This window comes from Myiozetetes cayanensis, unplaced genomic scaffold, assembly GCF_022539395.1.
Source record: "Myiozetetes cayanensis isolate MyiCay16 unplaced genomic scaffold, myiCay2020 scf5-8, whole genome shotgun sequence".
Taxonomy (NCBI): domain Eukaryota; kingdom Metazoa; phylum Chordata; class Aves; order Passeriformes; family Tyrannidae; genus Myiozetetes; species Myiozetetes cayanensis.
The window spans coordinates 10536414-10550024 of record NW_026087742.1 but is presented as its reverse complement, the minus strand read 5'-3'; the positions used below and the strand labels follow the sequence as shown (position 1 = coordinate 10550024).

General features: G+C 43.8%; 1 protein-coding gene across 2 annotated transcripts in view; it reads right to left on the bottom strand.

Annotated features, from left to right (window-relative positions):
* Window positions 1–9550, bottom strand: part of USP25 (ubiquitin specific peptidase 25) — an 89663-nt gene extending 80113 nt beyond the window's left edge. For both annotated transcript variants that reach the window (XM_050331867.1, XM_050331865.1), the window contains exon 1: window positions 9415–9550. In XM_050331867.1, coding sequence (XP_050187824.1) covers window positions 9415–9459 — 45 coding nt within the window. In that variant the 5' untranslated portion in view covers window positions 9460–9550. The remainder of the gene's footprint in view (window positions 1–9414) is intronic.
* Between the last annotated feature and the right edge of the window lie 4061 nt (window positions 9551–13611).

Genomic DNA, 13611 nt, shown 5'->3' with positions numbered 1-13611 from the left:
AGAGAAGACTTAATTCTAGTACCCCAATAAAAGCAAAAAAGTTATAAGCTCAGATGACTTAATTAAAAAAAAAACTTTCCTGTTACTACCACCAAATAATTAAAAGTTTTCAAAGTTAGAAAAGCAGGAAAGTCTCTAAATGAAAAGAACATGGTTCTCAAACAGATGAGAAATTACATAAGAGGTACCAGCAGAATCTGAAGAAAATAAGTTGACAAATGGGAAAACAGGCAATACTGAGAAGGGAAACCACGAGATGTCTATAAAGCTATTTAGCTTTAAAAATCATATTTACAAACTTAAAAGCTTTCTCTTATATGTTTTCCCATGATTCTATATCAAAAACAAAGCAAAAATTAAAATCTGAAAATATAGGAATGTTTTCTCAGTCACAACATAAGATTTTTCCAGGATCTGATAAAATACACAGTATTCAGTCCTCTAACCACGCTATTTGTATCTATGCACTTTGGTAAAGTGTGTTTTTTTTCTTCCTATGCGTTTTTGGAAAGCGTTACCAAAAAAAAAAAAAAAAAAGGCACTTTTCCAACAGCTGTAATCTCAGGAGAAATTTCTTTTTCAAGTAACTAACTTTCAGAAGAATGAAATGAAACCAAAACCAAAAGTGGAATAGGAGTCTGTTACTGCCATGTCCTCCTCTTCTGAAAAGAATGAGGAATGCCATGTGCCCGTGCATACCCAAGCCTTTTCCAAGTTCTTACTTCAAAGAACTCTCAAAGCAAACACCTGAATGCAAATTTTTCAATGGTACTATTTCCATGTGGCACTTTTTTTTTTTTTCCTGGCTTTATCCTAGTAATAACACAGCTAAATTCAACTTCTTAGAATTATTTTTTGTTTTAATTGAAATTTTACTGAAATTCACAAGAGTAAGTTTTGGTTTGAGAATAAGAATAGACATTTCAGCACAGGTATCTGACTTCCCTTGGAGTCATACATCTATCACATAAACCACGTGTGAACTCAAGCCTTGCATTTACTATTCACCAAAAATAATAATCATCATTAAATATAGCTACACAATTCACAATCCAAAAGATTTACATCTCAGACTCAGACCCTAATGGCAAGTGAACATTCTGTTTTCAAGGGAGCCCTCTGGATTTTGGGGTACAACACCCATGAAATGATAACATGACAATCAGTAGGAAGAAACCACAGAGGGACATAATGCCATTATATCACATGAATTCATTTCCACAAATCCTGCCTAGACCAGCATAAGGTACAAGGGTCAATTAAATTTAAATAGCTATGGATAATGCTTTGAAAACAGTAAGGCCTCTATTCTGTCTACATGTGCTTATTGTAAAGCTTAAAAATATGCTTACACCTGATGGCTAGAAAGCTTTAGTCAAGAATTAAGTACAATCTGCATTTGCATGGCACCTAAACTTTGATAAGCTTGACTGTTGCCAATTAGTTGATACCAGAAATATTTTAAAAGAAATGCTGTGCAGGGTATAATTTTTTTCAGCAAGAATCCACCAGCTAAAATAATTCATAAACCTGCTATAAACAAAAGCATCATGTCAAAGCTGTGCATCTCAGAACAAAATCTATTGGAATTTGCATACCAACATTTCTGCTGTTTTACATAAACAAATCTGTGCCAGGTGATGCTTTCAAAGTTAACCTGGTTGCACTCCAGCCTTCAAGCTGTTCCACATCAAATGTTTGCTGTTTTTCCACCTCTCCAGTACTCGTTCTTCAGAAAGCTACATTAAAACTGTGGACACTCAGTGGTGCTACCACTCACAACAGTGTTGTTCCTGTTAAAGTCCCATCATCAGGCAACATCAGATTTCAGGGAAACTAACTCTCATGCTGATGGCTTTCACCACACTCCTGAATTTCATCTTTTATGGCAAAGAAAAGCTAATGACATTTACAAAAGAATGAAAACTAAGAAACCTAACTGAAACAAAATCAGTGGGTTCTTATATTGCAAGAGTCTAAATAGATTAAGTATTTTCATTGTGATTTTTAAATGCTTGGAATGAATGATGTTACTAAATACATGAGAAAAAAGTCCATAATTACACAGACAAGAACTCCCAAAGCCTGCCACACGTGACTGAAGCCACCACAGTGTCCAGCTCACGACATTTTGTGTCAGTCTGTCCTTTACACCATTTTAAGACCCAGTTCTTCCTTCATAGCTTTTCACAGGAATCTCAACATTGACTCAAAACATTGCTCAACATTTCATTCATGTTGAAGCCTAAACCCACAGATTCTGCACCACATTCACCAGGAAAATGACTGTGTAGTTCAGTATGTTAAAACCACCCCTGTACCAGAAGACACAGCCCGGCTCTCAGCAGAAGGCAGCACACCCCCACAGCCACTCCAGAACACAGACCAGGGTACTTGCCTCAAATATTAAGGCAGGGAGCTGTAACCCTCTGCAGCAGAGACAGACTAACATGCCTTTTATTCACTTCTGGAAAGTGGAGTGGTAACAGAGTACAAAGGTGGACAGGATCACTCAGGGAAAAGCTTCATGAAAATCTCCCACTAATGGTCTGTAGAGCCCTCAGTCGGCTGTGAGTTTTGAAGTACTACAGAAATCTAGAGACAGAGATTTAAACCCCACAATACAATGACAGAGTGCAAATTTTAATGCTGGAATAAAGGAACATTTTAGATGGTGACTGTACTCAATCATGGCACACACTACAGCTGCTCTCCATTCTACCTCCAAGTTAGGCTGAGGTGTGCTGGCAGAATACAGCTTATAACTTTTATATCCAGCACAATATTAATGTAAGGTAACATGGAAAAATCTGAAACGTGCTGTTCAGAACACACTATGCTGTCAAATAAAGAGTAACAAGTTTTCATAAACAGCAAGAGATGCCATTTGCCAACCTGATGCAGGAAACAGGAAAAAGAACTTCCTTTTACTTGGTAGAAAGCCTGAGTTTGTACCATCATGCAAGGTATGCTCTCGCTATCCTGCTCTGGAGGAAAGCATCTCACCACCTCATCTTGACTTCAGCCTCACAGCCTGTCAGCTTTGTCACAGTATTTTCTCCCTTTTTTAATAATAAAAAAAGATGAAGAGTTTATAGAAAACTTTCAACTTGATCTGCTTTTACATGCCACTTACTATTGTAATTCACAGTTTTCCTATTAATTATGCTTGACCACCCATTAACCAGAACTTTGGACATATGACAGTCCCAAAGCGAATGGAAGGAATTTCCAACCCACCTGTCACACACACAGCTCTCTGGCAGAAGTCACACACAAGTTACATTAGTTTCACTGAACTACTGAAACTGAACCCCCGTTCACTCCAGTCAAGTATTTTCTACTCCTGGCAGATATTGACTTCTCTAACAGCACCCCAGCTGATAAAGTGTAATCACCAGCTAACACAAGCCATCTCTATTTCCTAACGGGAAGAAAAGGCTGAACTCTACCCTGAAATCATAAAATCCTTTTGAAATACATTGTCACAACAGCCTCTCCTACATTACTCACCCAATTCTGTAGCCTGTGATTTGCATCAGGATGCTACACTGCTCCCCCCAGGCACAAGTCCTGGTGAGAAGTAGGCATTTGCCCCTGGTGAAAAGCTGAAATCTCTCAAATTACAGGTATGGAGCCAGTGACTAAAGACCATCACACAGGTAACTTAGTCACTGGGGTTTGATGGAGAACTTAAACAAAGCCATCTAGAAAAATACTCAAACAAACAAACAACTACACAAAATAAAAGCAACATACACAAACACAAACCTCCATTTTGACTCACTGAAACTTTCCCCCACTTTAAAATAATCACATTGGTTATCACAAGAGAACTAGAAACTGAAAGCATTCAGGATAGTTTCGTTTCCCAGAAAAGCTGCTCCCACACCTGTGGCTTTCCTACTCAGAGAAAGTAGAAAAGACTTTTCTCAGTCCAGGTCCTGGCAACACACACACCCCATCAGATTTGTAAGAACTCTATTCCACAATAAGTACAGGAAGTTCATAATAAAAAAGACCCCAAACAAACAAAACCAAAAAGTCAGGCCTTTAAAGGAATTTATTCCTACATGAAAAGGCGTAAGTGAAGGCACAGCTCTTAAGCTTTTTGTTTACTTTTTAGGCTTTAAAGGAACATCAGGAATGTCACGTTGAACTCTTAGCTTTTGCCAGATGACCAGCTGGAAACTGCAAATCAGTATCTTCACTACAGAAAGCAAAGGGCAGTAAAACATTAAGGAAGCCTGGAAGCACCTCTGGGCACCTCAATAATCCCCCCATCACTGGCACTGCCAGACAGTGGCTGTGAGGGGGCGGCTGATGCAGCTCCCCAAACAACTCCTGGCACAGGTGATGTGTGAGGGTCAGACACCTCCCAGCTGGTTCTGCAAAGGTCTGGGCCCAGCTTGAATAGGCAGCCTCCAAGTTGAGTTTAACAACTCGGCCACTGCACTAGTTCCCAATCATTTCCCAATTGTGAGGACATCCCTCAAAATTCCCATCACTGAAATTATGGATCAGCTTCTCAGGGACTAAATAATCAGGCTCTTGACACTCAAGCTAGTTCAAGGAAGAAGAAAAGATTTAGCCAGAAGCCAAATAGAATTTCTATCTTTCATTCTTCTTTTTATTACTCTTCAGTTACAGAAGTCCATGAACATCAACTGAATTCACAAATTAAAGGGATGCTGCTTCCAGCCCAAACATATCTTCTCAGGCACAAGAGTGCAAGAAAAGTGACTGTTCAATTATCCTCCCACTTATCTTTACAGAGCACTTTTAAAAACGTGAAATATTTTTATATTTTGACACATGGTAATTTGCTTTTTTGACCTTTTCATAGAAGCTGATGTGTTTTGTCATTTTTTGTAGATGCTGCTCCTAGCAGCTGTCTATATAGAATTTCCTAAAAATATATGGTTATTGCGGTTTTTTTAAGGAATTACTAAAGATATTTTAAAATAATATTACAAAAAGTTACAATGAAAATAACATAAGCCTTTTATTTTCATATCTTGAGGCAGTATTTTTCTTTCAAGGCATGGACCAAAATATATTTAAAGACATTATTTCAGACAAATTCTGTATGATAGTACTACAGTTGTAAACTCCAGCTACCACAGGAGCATTACTGAACTTCTGTGAAAGATTTTCTGAACGCAACAGGTTTTAAACTGCTATTAAAGGTTTTGGAAATGTGCTGATTCATATTATATTACACCAATAAAAACAATCCTCTGAGATTCAGTAGGTTTGCACAGATTAAAAAAAAAAAAAACACAAAAAAAACCCTACCAAAACCAACCAAACAAACAAAAAAACAAAACGGCAAAAAAAAAAACCTTATCACCTTATCACACACACACCCACCTCACACCAAAATCCATAAAAGCAGTCACAAAACCAGAAGGCATTCAGCAGACCAGTCTGACAAGGGCTTTCAAAATCACTTTGAATCACTGACCCTTGCACCTTGCTCTAGCTTTCAGAAAATACCAAGGGCAATCTGTGTCAAAGGCGTAACTACATTTTTTTAAAATACACAACAAGATGTGTACATTTAAAAGCATAACTCCACAGCAGTTCAAATGATTTTTAATTACTCAGTAGTTGGTGCAAATGCTTTCAGTAAATCGGTCTGGTTATTCTTCTCACCTTGGCCAAAAGAGGTACTAAAGCTTTGGGTACCAGCACTAGCAGGTATAACCCCCCATATTCAAGCCCATTTGGCACACAGTCCAAACACAGAGCTATGTAATCCATCCTCATTCCATGATCCAGGATGCATTTCTCAGATGCAGGAGGACACCTGCACATTGGTCACAGGAAAGAGCAGCTCCAGCCATGTGATGAGAGCAGCATCCTGCAGCCTCTGGGATCCACCACGCATCCACTATCGGGCAGACCCTGAACTCAGCTATTAAAACACAGAGATTTTAAAGGCTTGGATTTTAAAACCTTGGAAGGTTGCCACCTATTGAGATGGAGAAAGAGAGTACAAAAGATATCCCAAGCTACCCTCCTTGCGTACCAAGCGCTTGGTAGATACACTTTGCAATTACTTCCTGCCATCCAGGACTGCATCAACATCCCTATTCCAATTGCTGGAGACAGATAACTGCATCGTCTCCTGCATGAAGTGGCTTTTGCTTTCAGGAAAGCAAAGCAGCCAGTGCTATATCCTTCAGAAATAAGTACATCATAACCACGAGATGGAGTAGAGCAGAGGCCCACACATGAGTTAGCACAGTTTTCTCCTTATTACCCCAAAAAAACAGTATGGGAGAGGAAGTATGTAGTATCAGACCTTGCTTTAAGACAGGCATTACTTCAAGTAGTAAATAGCCTTAAAAGTTTACGCTTCTTCAAAAAAAAAGTTTAAGAAAAAAATGAGCTGAGCTGACACACCTAACTTCATTCTGCTATCCCGAAATTACGCTGCCAATGCACTGCTGAATCACAGGTCTGAAATAACAGTGGGTGTGGGAAACCAAAGGACAGATAAAACAGTCTTTAAACCCATCTATCAGCCAACACTCGGGCCCTCTCCAGAAGCAGTAGAACCTGATAACACACATTGCTGAGAGGCCAGCTAAGTGTCACCCTGTAAAACCCAGTTTCTTCAACCTGCTGTTCCGAGATGGCCATCACAACAGTTATGAGAGCTGAGACAATGCTGAAACACCTTTTACCTCCCTGCATAGCTACTTCCAATTACTCGAAAAATCACCATTTCCCCCAGCCCCTGTTGCTGAACCCTGTGTAAGGGACACTGGCCAAGTGAAGGGTCTGGCAGCACAAGAGCCACCTGGGAAGGTTTTCCTTCAAGAGGAAAATCCATGCCCGTGTGCACCAGCACTGTAGTACAGCATAGTACAGTACTGCCTGGAGCACAGGGAGTCCTGCAACTAGTTCTTCAGCAGCAAACTGCCTGATAAAAAAAGGACTTGACTGGACAGAAATACAGATAGGACAAAACAAGAAGGCCCTTTTCCTTAACTTCCCAGGCCGTTTACCTTTATTCACATGCTTTAGTCCTAATATGACCATTACCTATAACCTCCACACACCTAACAATGTCAGAGAAGCACGCAAGAGATGTGAGCAAGAATAACATGATTAAATATTTGCTGCAGGAAATAAATTACAGGTTTTAATTAGGAGTCAAGATGACCAGTAGAGATGAAAGAAAAAACTTCTCTGGACGCGATGCAGCTGCTTTTACTACACAATAACCTAAAGATAGCTTCAGTGGGAAACAGGCTGTTTGTAGTTAGAGCATTTATTAATACAAACCTACATGTCCAAGTGTTGCTGAAGTTTGACACACGCTTCCTGTATGACAGTAAGAAAACATCTGATGAACAATGTTGGGAACCACAGTTCTGAATAAAGTATGCTGATGACTCAGGCATCTCTTGTAAAAACCAATATATTTCTGCTTCTATGTGGTTTCTTCACGCTAACAGAAAATAATCATAACAAACTTTGAGGTCTCCAGAACAAACTCTCATTATTTGCGGAGCATGAGATTTTCCTCTTTTGAGGGAAGAGGGTGAGTTAGTGGTACGGTAGCTTCTCCACTTTTCCTCCATCCATCAGCCCACTAAACCTTCAAAATTTTTCTTCTTACATACAAATAACCTGAACAATGTAAAAAATTGTAACCCAATTAGCTACTCGTTAGTCTCAATAAGCAACGAGATACTCACTTTGGAATCAAACGATACTTTTTTGAAAAGTATCCTCAAGATTTGCTTTTTCCTCACTCCAGCATGCACTTTGGGATAAAACAGAAAATCCCTGCCATGAAAAAAAACTTATTTTACACAGTGTCTCTATACTTAGAGAAGTGACCACCACCCATAGATGCTGACTACAACTTCAGAATTATTGCTAACTTTATTTTTTACTGCAGCTTGTGTTACCCGGCATCTGCCACAACCCATCTTCAATCACCTTTAAGCTTATCCTTGATTTGAAACGAAAGTAACCCTGAACTACCGACCCCCAAGCAGTTCAGCTGGAAACCGCAATGTTTCTTCTAGTTTAGCTGAAAATCTAACATTTCTCCTTCAGGATTATTAACAGAAGGCGCAAATAGGCAGCTCTGATCAGCGTGCAGGAGGGACTATGTAACTGAGTATCTGATGAGACAATTGCGAGGTATTCAGTAAACTATTAGAAACAGATTTTATAAAAGGTAAACTTGATCACAAAAGTTGTCAGATGCGCAGCAGCAACAAAGTTTTCAAACACAGAAGGCACACTTAGCAGTAAATCTGCTACATTAACCTGTGAGCACACCCCAACTGAAAACACTTGACTGAGGAACAAAATCAGTCCGAGCAGCCTTTGCCTTCCTGCTGAAGCAGCCAAAAATCAGTGCTAACTACTTCCAACTACGATAGCAGTCTTTGCCAGACACGCCTCTCCCTCCAAATGAGCTTCTTGAATGCGAGTTGTACCACTTTAACCAATTACACCTTAATCAGCACATTCCCACTGTCCACTCTTAGGACTGCAGCCATTTAACTTCAACACTGACTACACCAAAGCACAAATACCTTTATCCTCTTATAAAAGCAGCATATGCCATTAAATAAATAAATAAATAAATATCAAGGAAGAGGGCAGCCGTCATATCACTAAACAGAAGAGTTGTGTTAACCAGCAAGTTACCTTTAAAGCCTAAAAAACACTGTTTAAAAAGCACTGAAATTTAATTTTAGATATTTCTCAACGCGGTTCAGTTCACTTAAAGGGACGAAGAGCTTTAAAAGACATCCTTTCCTCTCTCCTTTTTTTTTTTTTTGACAGAGAAACATTCCCTGCCAAGTCCTGGTGTGCAGCGAGAGCTCCGTAAGCGCCGTCATTCCCTTAACCCCGTTCCGCGATGCGCGCTAACACGAGTGCCCAAACGCGGCACTTCCCCACTCCAGCGGGAGAGCGTCACCGGCTGGAAATAGCGTTCACCTTTGGCGGGCGCGGATGCCGCGCTGCAGGGTCACGCCGGGCGTGAGCAGCATCTCCCCGCGGGGAGCTGGCCCGGGACCCCGCGGTGCTCCGGGGCACGTCCCGCTCGCCCCCAGCGCTGCCGCCCCGCCCGGCTCCCTGCGAGCGCAACAGGCCCGCCCGGGCCCCGCGGAGCGCGGGGTGCCCCCCGCCACCAGCGCCGAGCCCGCGGCCGGGCTGACCCGCGGCCCCCGCTGCGGCTCCGCGGCCGCTGGAGCTGCGGGGCCCGGGAGAGGCCGCGGCGCGGGGAAGGCCCGGGAGCGGCTCGGCAGGGGCGGCTGCGCCCCCGGCGCGGGGGAGCGGCGGGGCCGGGGCGGGCGCGGCCAGGCCCGGGTGCGGCGCGGACGCGGCACGGGGCGCTCGGCGCCCCGGGGCCGGGCCCCGGCGGGGTCTCACCTTGGCGGCGCCGCCGGGCTGCAGCACGTTCTGCTCCACCGTCATGGCCCCCGCGCGGCTCCCGGCGGCGCCCCGGGCTCGGCGGGCGGTGGCGGCGCCGTGCGGCGGCGGCTGGGCCGGGCCCGGGCTGGGCGAGCGGGGCGGGAGGCGGGGCGGGAGGGGGAGCCTGAGTCACCGCCCGGCGGGCGCAGCGCGGCCCCGCTCCGGCCCCGCTGTCACTCCCGGAGCGCCGAGCGCCGCCCCCGGCCCGGCAGCGGCGCCGCCCCGCGCACCTGCCCCGGGCGCAGCCCCTGCCCGGCCCCGGCCCCGGCCCCGGCCCTGCCTCGCCCCGCCGCACCGCCCGCCTCCATCTTGGGAGCCCCCGGCGGGAGCGCCCGCGGCCGCCCCGCTCCGCCCCCGGCCAGGGCTCCGCGCCCCCCGCCCGGCGCAGGGCCGGCCCCGCCGAGGGCCAAGTTTGCCCCGCTCCGAGAGCGGCGCGGAGCGGCGTTTCTGCTGCGAGAACCCGCCGCTTTCCGTGGGATAGGCGCGGAATTTCTGAGCGGTTCCAGCGCTGCCGCCGCTCGCAGCGACGACAAGCCGCAGTACCACAGGAATCACGGAATCACAGGATTGTTGGGGTCGGAAGGGGCCTCTGGAGATCATGCAGCCCGACGCCTCTGCCAGGGCAGGGTCACCTGGAGCAGGTGGCACAGGAACACGTCCAGGTGTGTTTGGATTGTCTCCAGAGAGGGAGACTCCACGCCCTCCCTGGGCAGTTCCAGGGCTCTGCCGCCCTCGGTGTAAAGAAGCTCTTCTTCGTGTTTTAGATGTCCTCGTTGAGGCAGAACTTCTTGTCTTTTAGTTTATGGCCATTGCTTCTCGTTCTGTCTCTGGGCACTGCTGAAAAGAGTCTGGAACCACTCTCTTGGAACTCAGCTTTGAGATACTTATATGCATTAATGAGATCCCCTCTCAGTCTTCTCAAGACTAAACGGGCCCAGCTCCTACAGTCTCTGCTCGTAACAGAGATGCTCCAGACCCCTCATCATCTTTGTGGCCTCCACTGGACCCTTCCCAGTAAGCTCCTCATCTTCTTTTACTGAGGAGCCCAAGACTGAACACAGTAATGCTGCAACTTAAAAGTTGCAGGTTTTTCCTCTCCCTGCTGCGGTTTGACTGAGTGAGCAGTGAGGGGATGGTATTCAGTGTTCAAATTGAACGGGAACGTCCTTAACTGTTTTATTGCTGACTAAAGTATGGTTAGGGTAGCAGGTTTCAGCAATGAATTCACAATGAATTTTGGCACCACAGATAAATGGTATTGGACAAAAGATTGTCCCTCCGTCGCCCTGCCCTGGAGGGTCAAGGAAAGGGCAGCAAAGGACTCAGCTTTGGGCATCAGCACAAGCAGGGAAAAGCCCATGAGGTACTGGGCCGGCTGAAATGCATTCGACCAGAAGCAGGTGAAGAGCAGCAGAGGAGCCCACCCGGCATTTTGAGTGCCTGCTCAGTGTACAGTACCCGTGTCCCAGTTACATTTCTAAGGCTGGTGCAGCTTGGTCTGTAGGAAAAGCTGAGGAGAGCAGCATGGTTCTGAGAGCCCCAAGTACATAAAAACACGAGCCAGGAGCCTAATGCAGCAAAATTAATTGTGGATACTGCTCCTCTGTCACAGAGAGCCTCAGCGTTTATGACTCTATAATTCAGTTCCCTCCTCTCCCCACAGTAAAGTATGAATCTTTTTAAAATTGAGACCATCAGGTAATAACATCACTGCAGGATCTTGGACTTTAAGTAAAACACGAGCACAGCTCGTGACAACCTACAACTGCTGCCTTATTTCACTGTAGCTTCTGTGCAGGACATGTTGCAATTTGATCAATATTTGCTCTTCTCAGGTTTGCTGCTCATAGATTGTATCAGTTTTAATGGTTTTGCCTTTTATGCTGCAATATGAGAGGCGATTTTTAAAATTAATGTTCCCATATAATTTTTGGTGCAAAAGACAAGAAACTATGCAGATAGTATAATGAAATCAGAAATAGCTTGCAAATTACTTTTTTGGAGATAAGAGCAGAAATTCTCTCTGCTCAGACTGATGGCTACGTGTAAGAGAGACAACAGTAGTAGTTTAGGGTTTTTATTTTAAAAAGTTTTCTGTAGCACTGTTGTACAGGAGTGATGGTCCAATTCCCCTGTCCTCTTGCAATAAATAATCATGCTTTTTCTCATACAGTTTTACTGCTTCTACACTGTATTTTTGACATGTGGTGTGTGCAGATAATTTTCATCAAAGCTATTATTTATATTACTTGAAATTAATATAAATGAAGCTTTTAAATTAAATACATTTATCTTGCAATATTTTTTCAAGTGTTTTCACTGTTTAATATAATAGGTTCCCTGACAGATAAAATGTGCCCAAAAAGAAAGTGTCAGAAAGAAATTATACATTTTGTTCAATTCTCTTCAAATCAGGTTAGGATGACAAAGTATCATCTTCCATTTAATTACCCTCCCCCAACAAAATTATCACTTTTAAGGGTTCTCCACTTACTCAGTTTCTTTAAAATAAAAAAAAAGCTGAGCAATCTACTCCTGAGACAGGGATTTGCCATTGAAAAACATAATCTGAACCACAGCCGTGGAAATTGGGGTTCTGTCGTACATATAGTGTTGCTGGAAACCAGACGGAGCAGTTTCACGTTCCATTTGCAGCACAAGCTCTACATGAAGTACACTGAGCACAAGACTGGAATTTGTCTTCTCATCAGAAAACAGTAATGGTTTTGTCAGGGCCACAGTCTAGAAAAAGCTCTTGACTTGGTGGCATTGGTATTCTTTAGTGTCTATAATAAATTAAGGAACTGTTGTTTCAGAAGAAATTTAAAAGGCAGATTGCTTGGTTTCACCCTCCCTTCCTTTTCAAATCCTGGTGAGTGGAGCCCAGGTGAATTCTGTGCAAACCCAGTGGAGAACTCGGCACAGTAACTCAAGGTCCAAAAGCTGTCACACCTGCACTGGCACTGCACAGAAAGAACCATGCAAGCAACTTGCATTTTTTTTCATTTACATAATATTGCATTAAGCTCCTACAGAGCAGTATCTGTATTGTTTCTGAGACATGCTACCTTAACAAAAGCCCACAGTCTTAGATTTCTGAGCTCCTGTTGCCAGCCTGCAGTGATCGTTTAGCTGTCAGGCTTGCAGAGCTGCAACCATTTTCCTGCTCGTTTTATTGATGGTACTAGTGCACAGAAAGCGAAGTGATCAGAGGCTGCAGCATCACATTTGCCTATGGGTCTCAAGAGCTGAAATGTATTTCTCTTTTTTTATCCCTTCCTGTTGCTTATATTGTTGCTTGGGCAATGTACCTTAATGTGCCTTTAATATCTTAAATAGTATAAGGCGTATGTATATATATTTTTCCCCTGAAGTTTATGGTATTTCCACTTAGTTGCTCCTCACCTTTTAACAATTACAGGGTTTGGTTGTTAAACATTTGGTGACACGTTGCACAACCTCTGCCTCCAGCGACAAGGCTTCCCCTGTTTGCACATTCTCCTCACCAGCAGTGCTGGAGATGTGATTCACCTGAAACATAAGCACAGCCTCCCCTCCCCCTGAAACTGGTTGTTTTGTTCTGCTAGATCAGTTCCCCAAAATGGTTCACTGACTGGCTGCAGGAACAGCTGTGCTGGCCCGAAAGAGAGGGTGACACAGGCTCAGCAATGGTACCAGTCAAGTTTCATTTCACCTATTTCATATATCAGTAAGTGATCATGCCTTCCTGCCCTGCAGCCTGCCTGTTGGAGGCAAACCCTGTGCCTGCTCACAGGGCTTCTCATCTTCCCATTTTTTTAAAGAACAACCAAAACATCAGCCAACCACAAAACACTTTAGCACATGTTTTATTGTATACAAAGATCATGTACAACAAGAAATAGCTCATTATTTTCCTCCCTTTTCAATAGGCTTGGTTTTCTCTTTAATTAAGTACAACATTTATTTAGGGCTTTAATTAGACTCTGGCTGCATTTTTTACAGCTGGGGAAGTACAAGTCAAGAGTTCTTGTTTTTTTTTTCCCCAAATGTGTAACCTGCTATGTTTGGGGTGAGAAAGCACTGCTTTAAAAGAAGCCATAAATGCTACAAACACACAGCCTCTATAGTTAACCCTAGAGAAGAGCTGCCTTGGATTCACATTTATAAAACCCA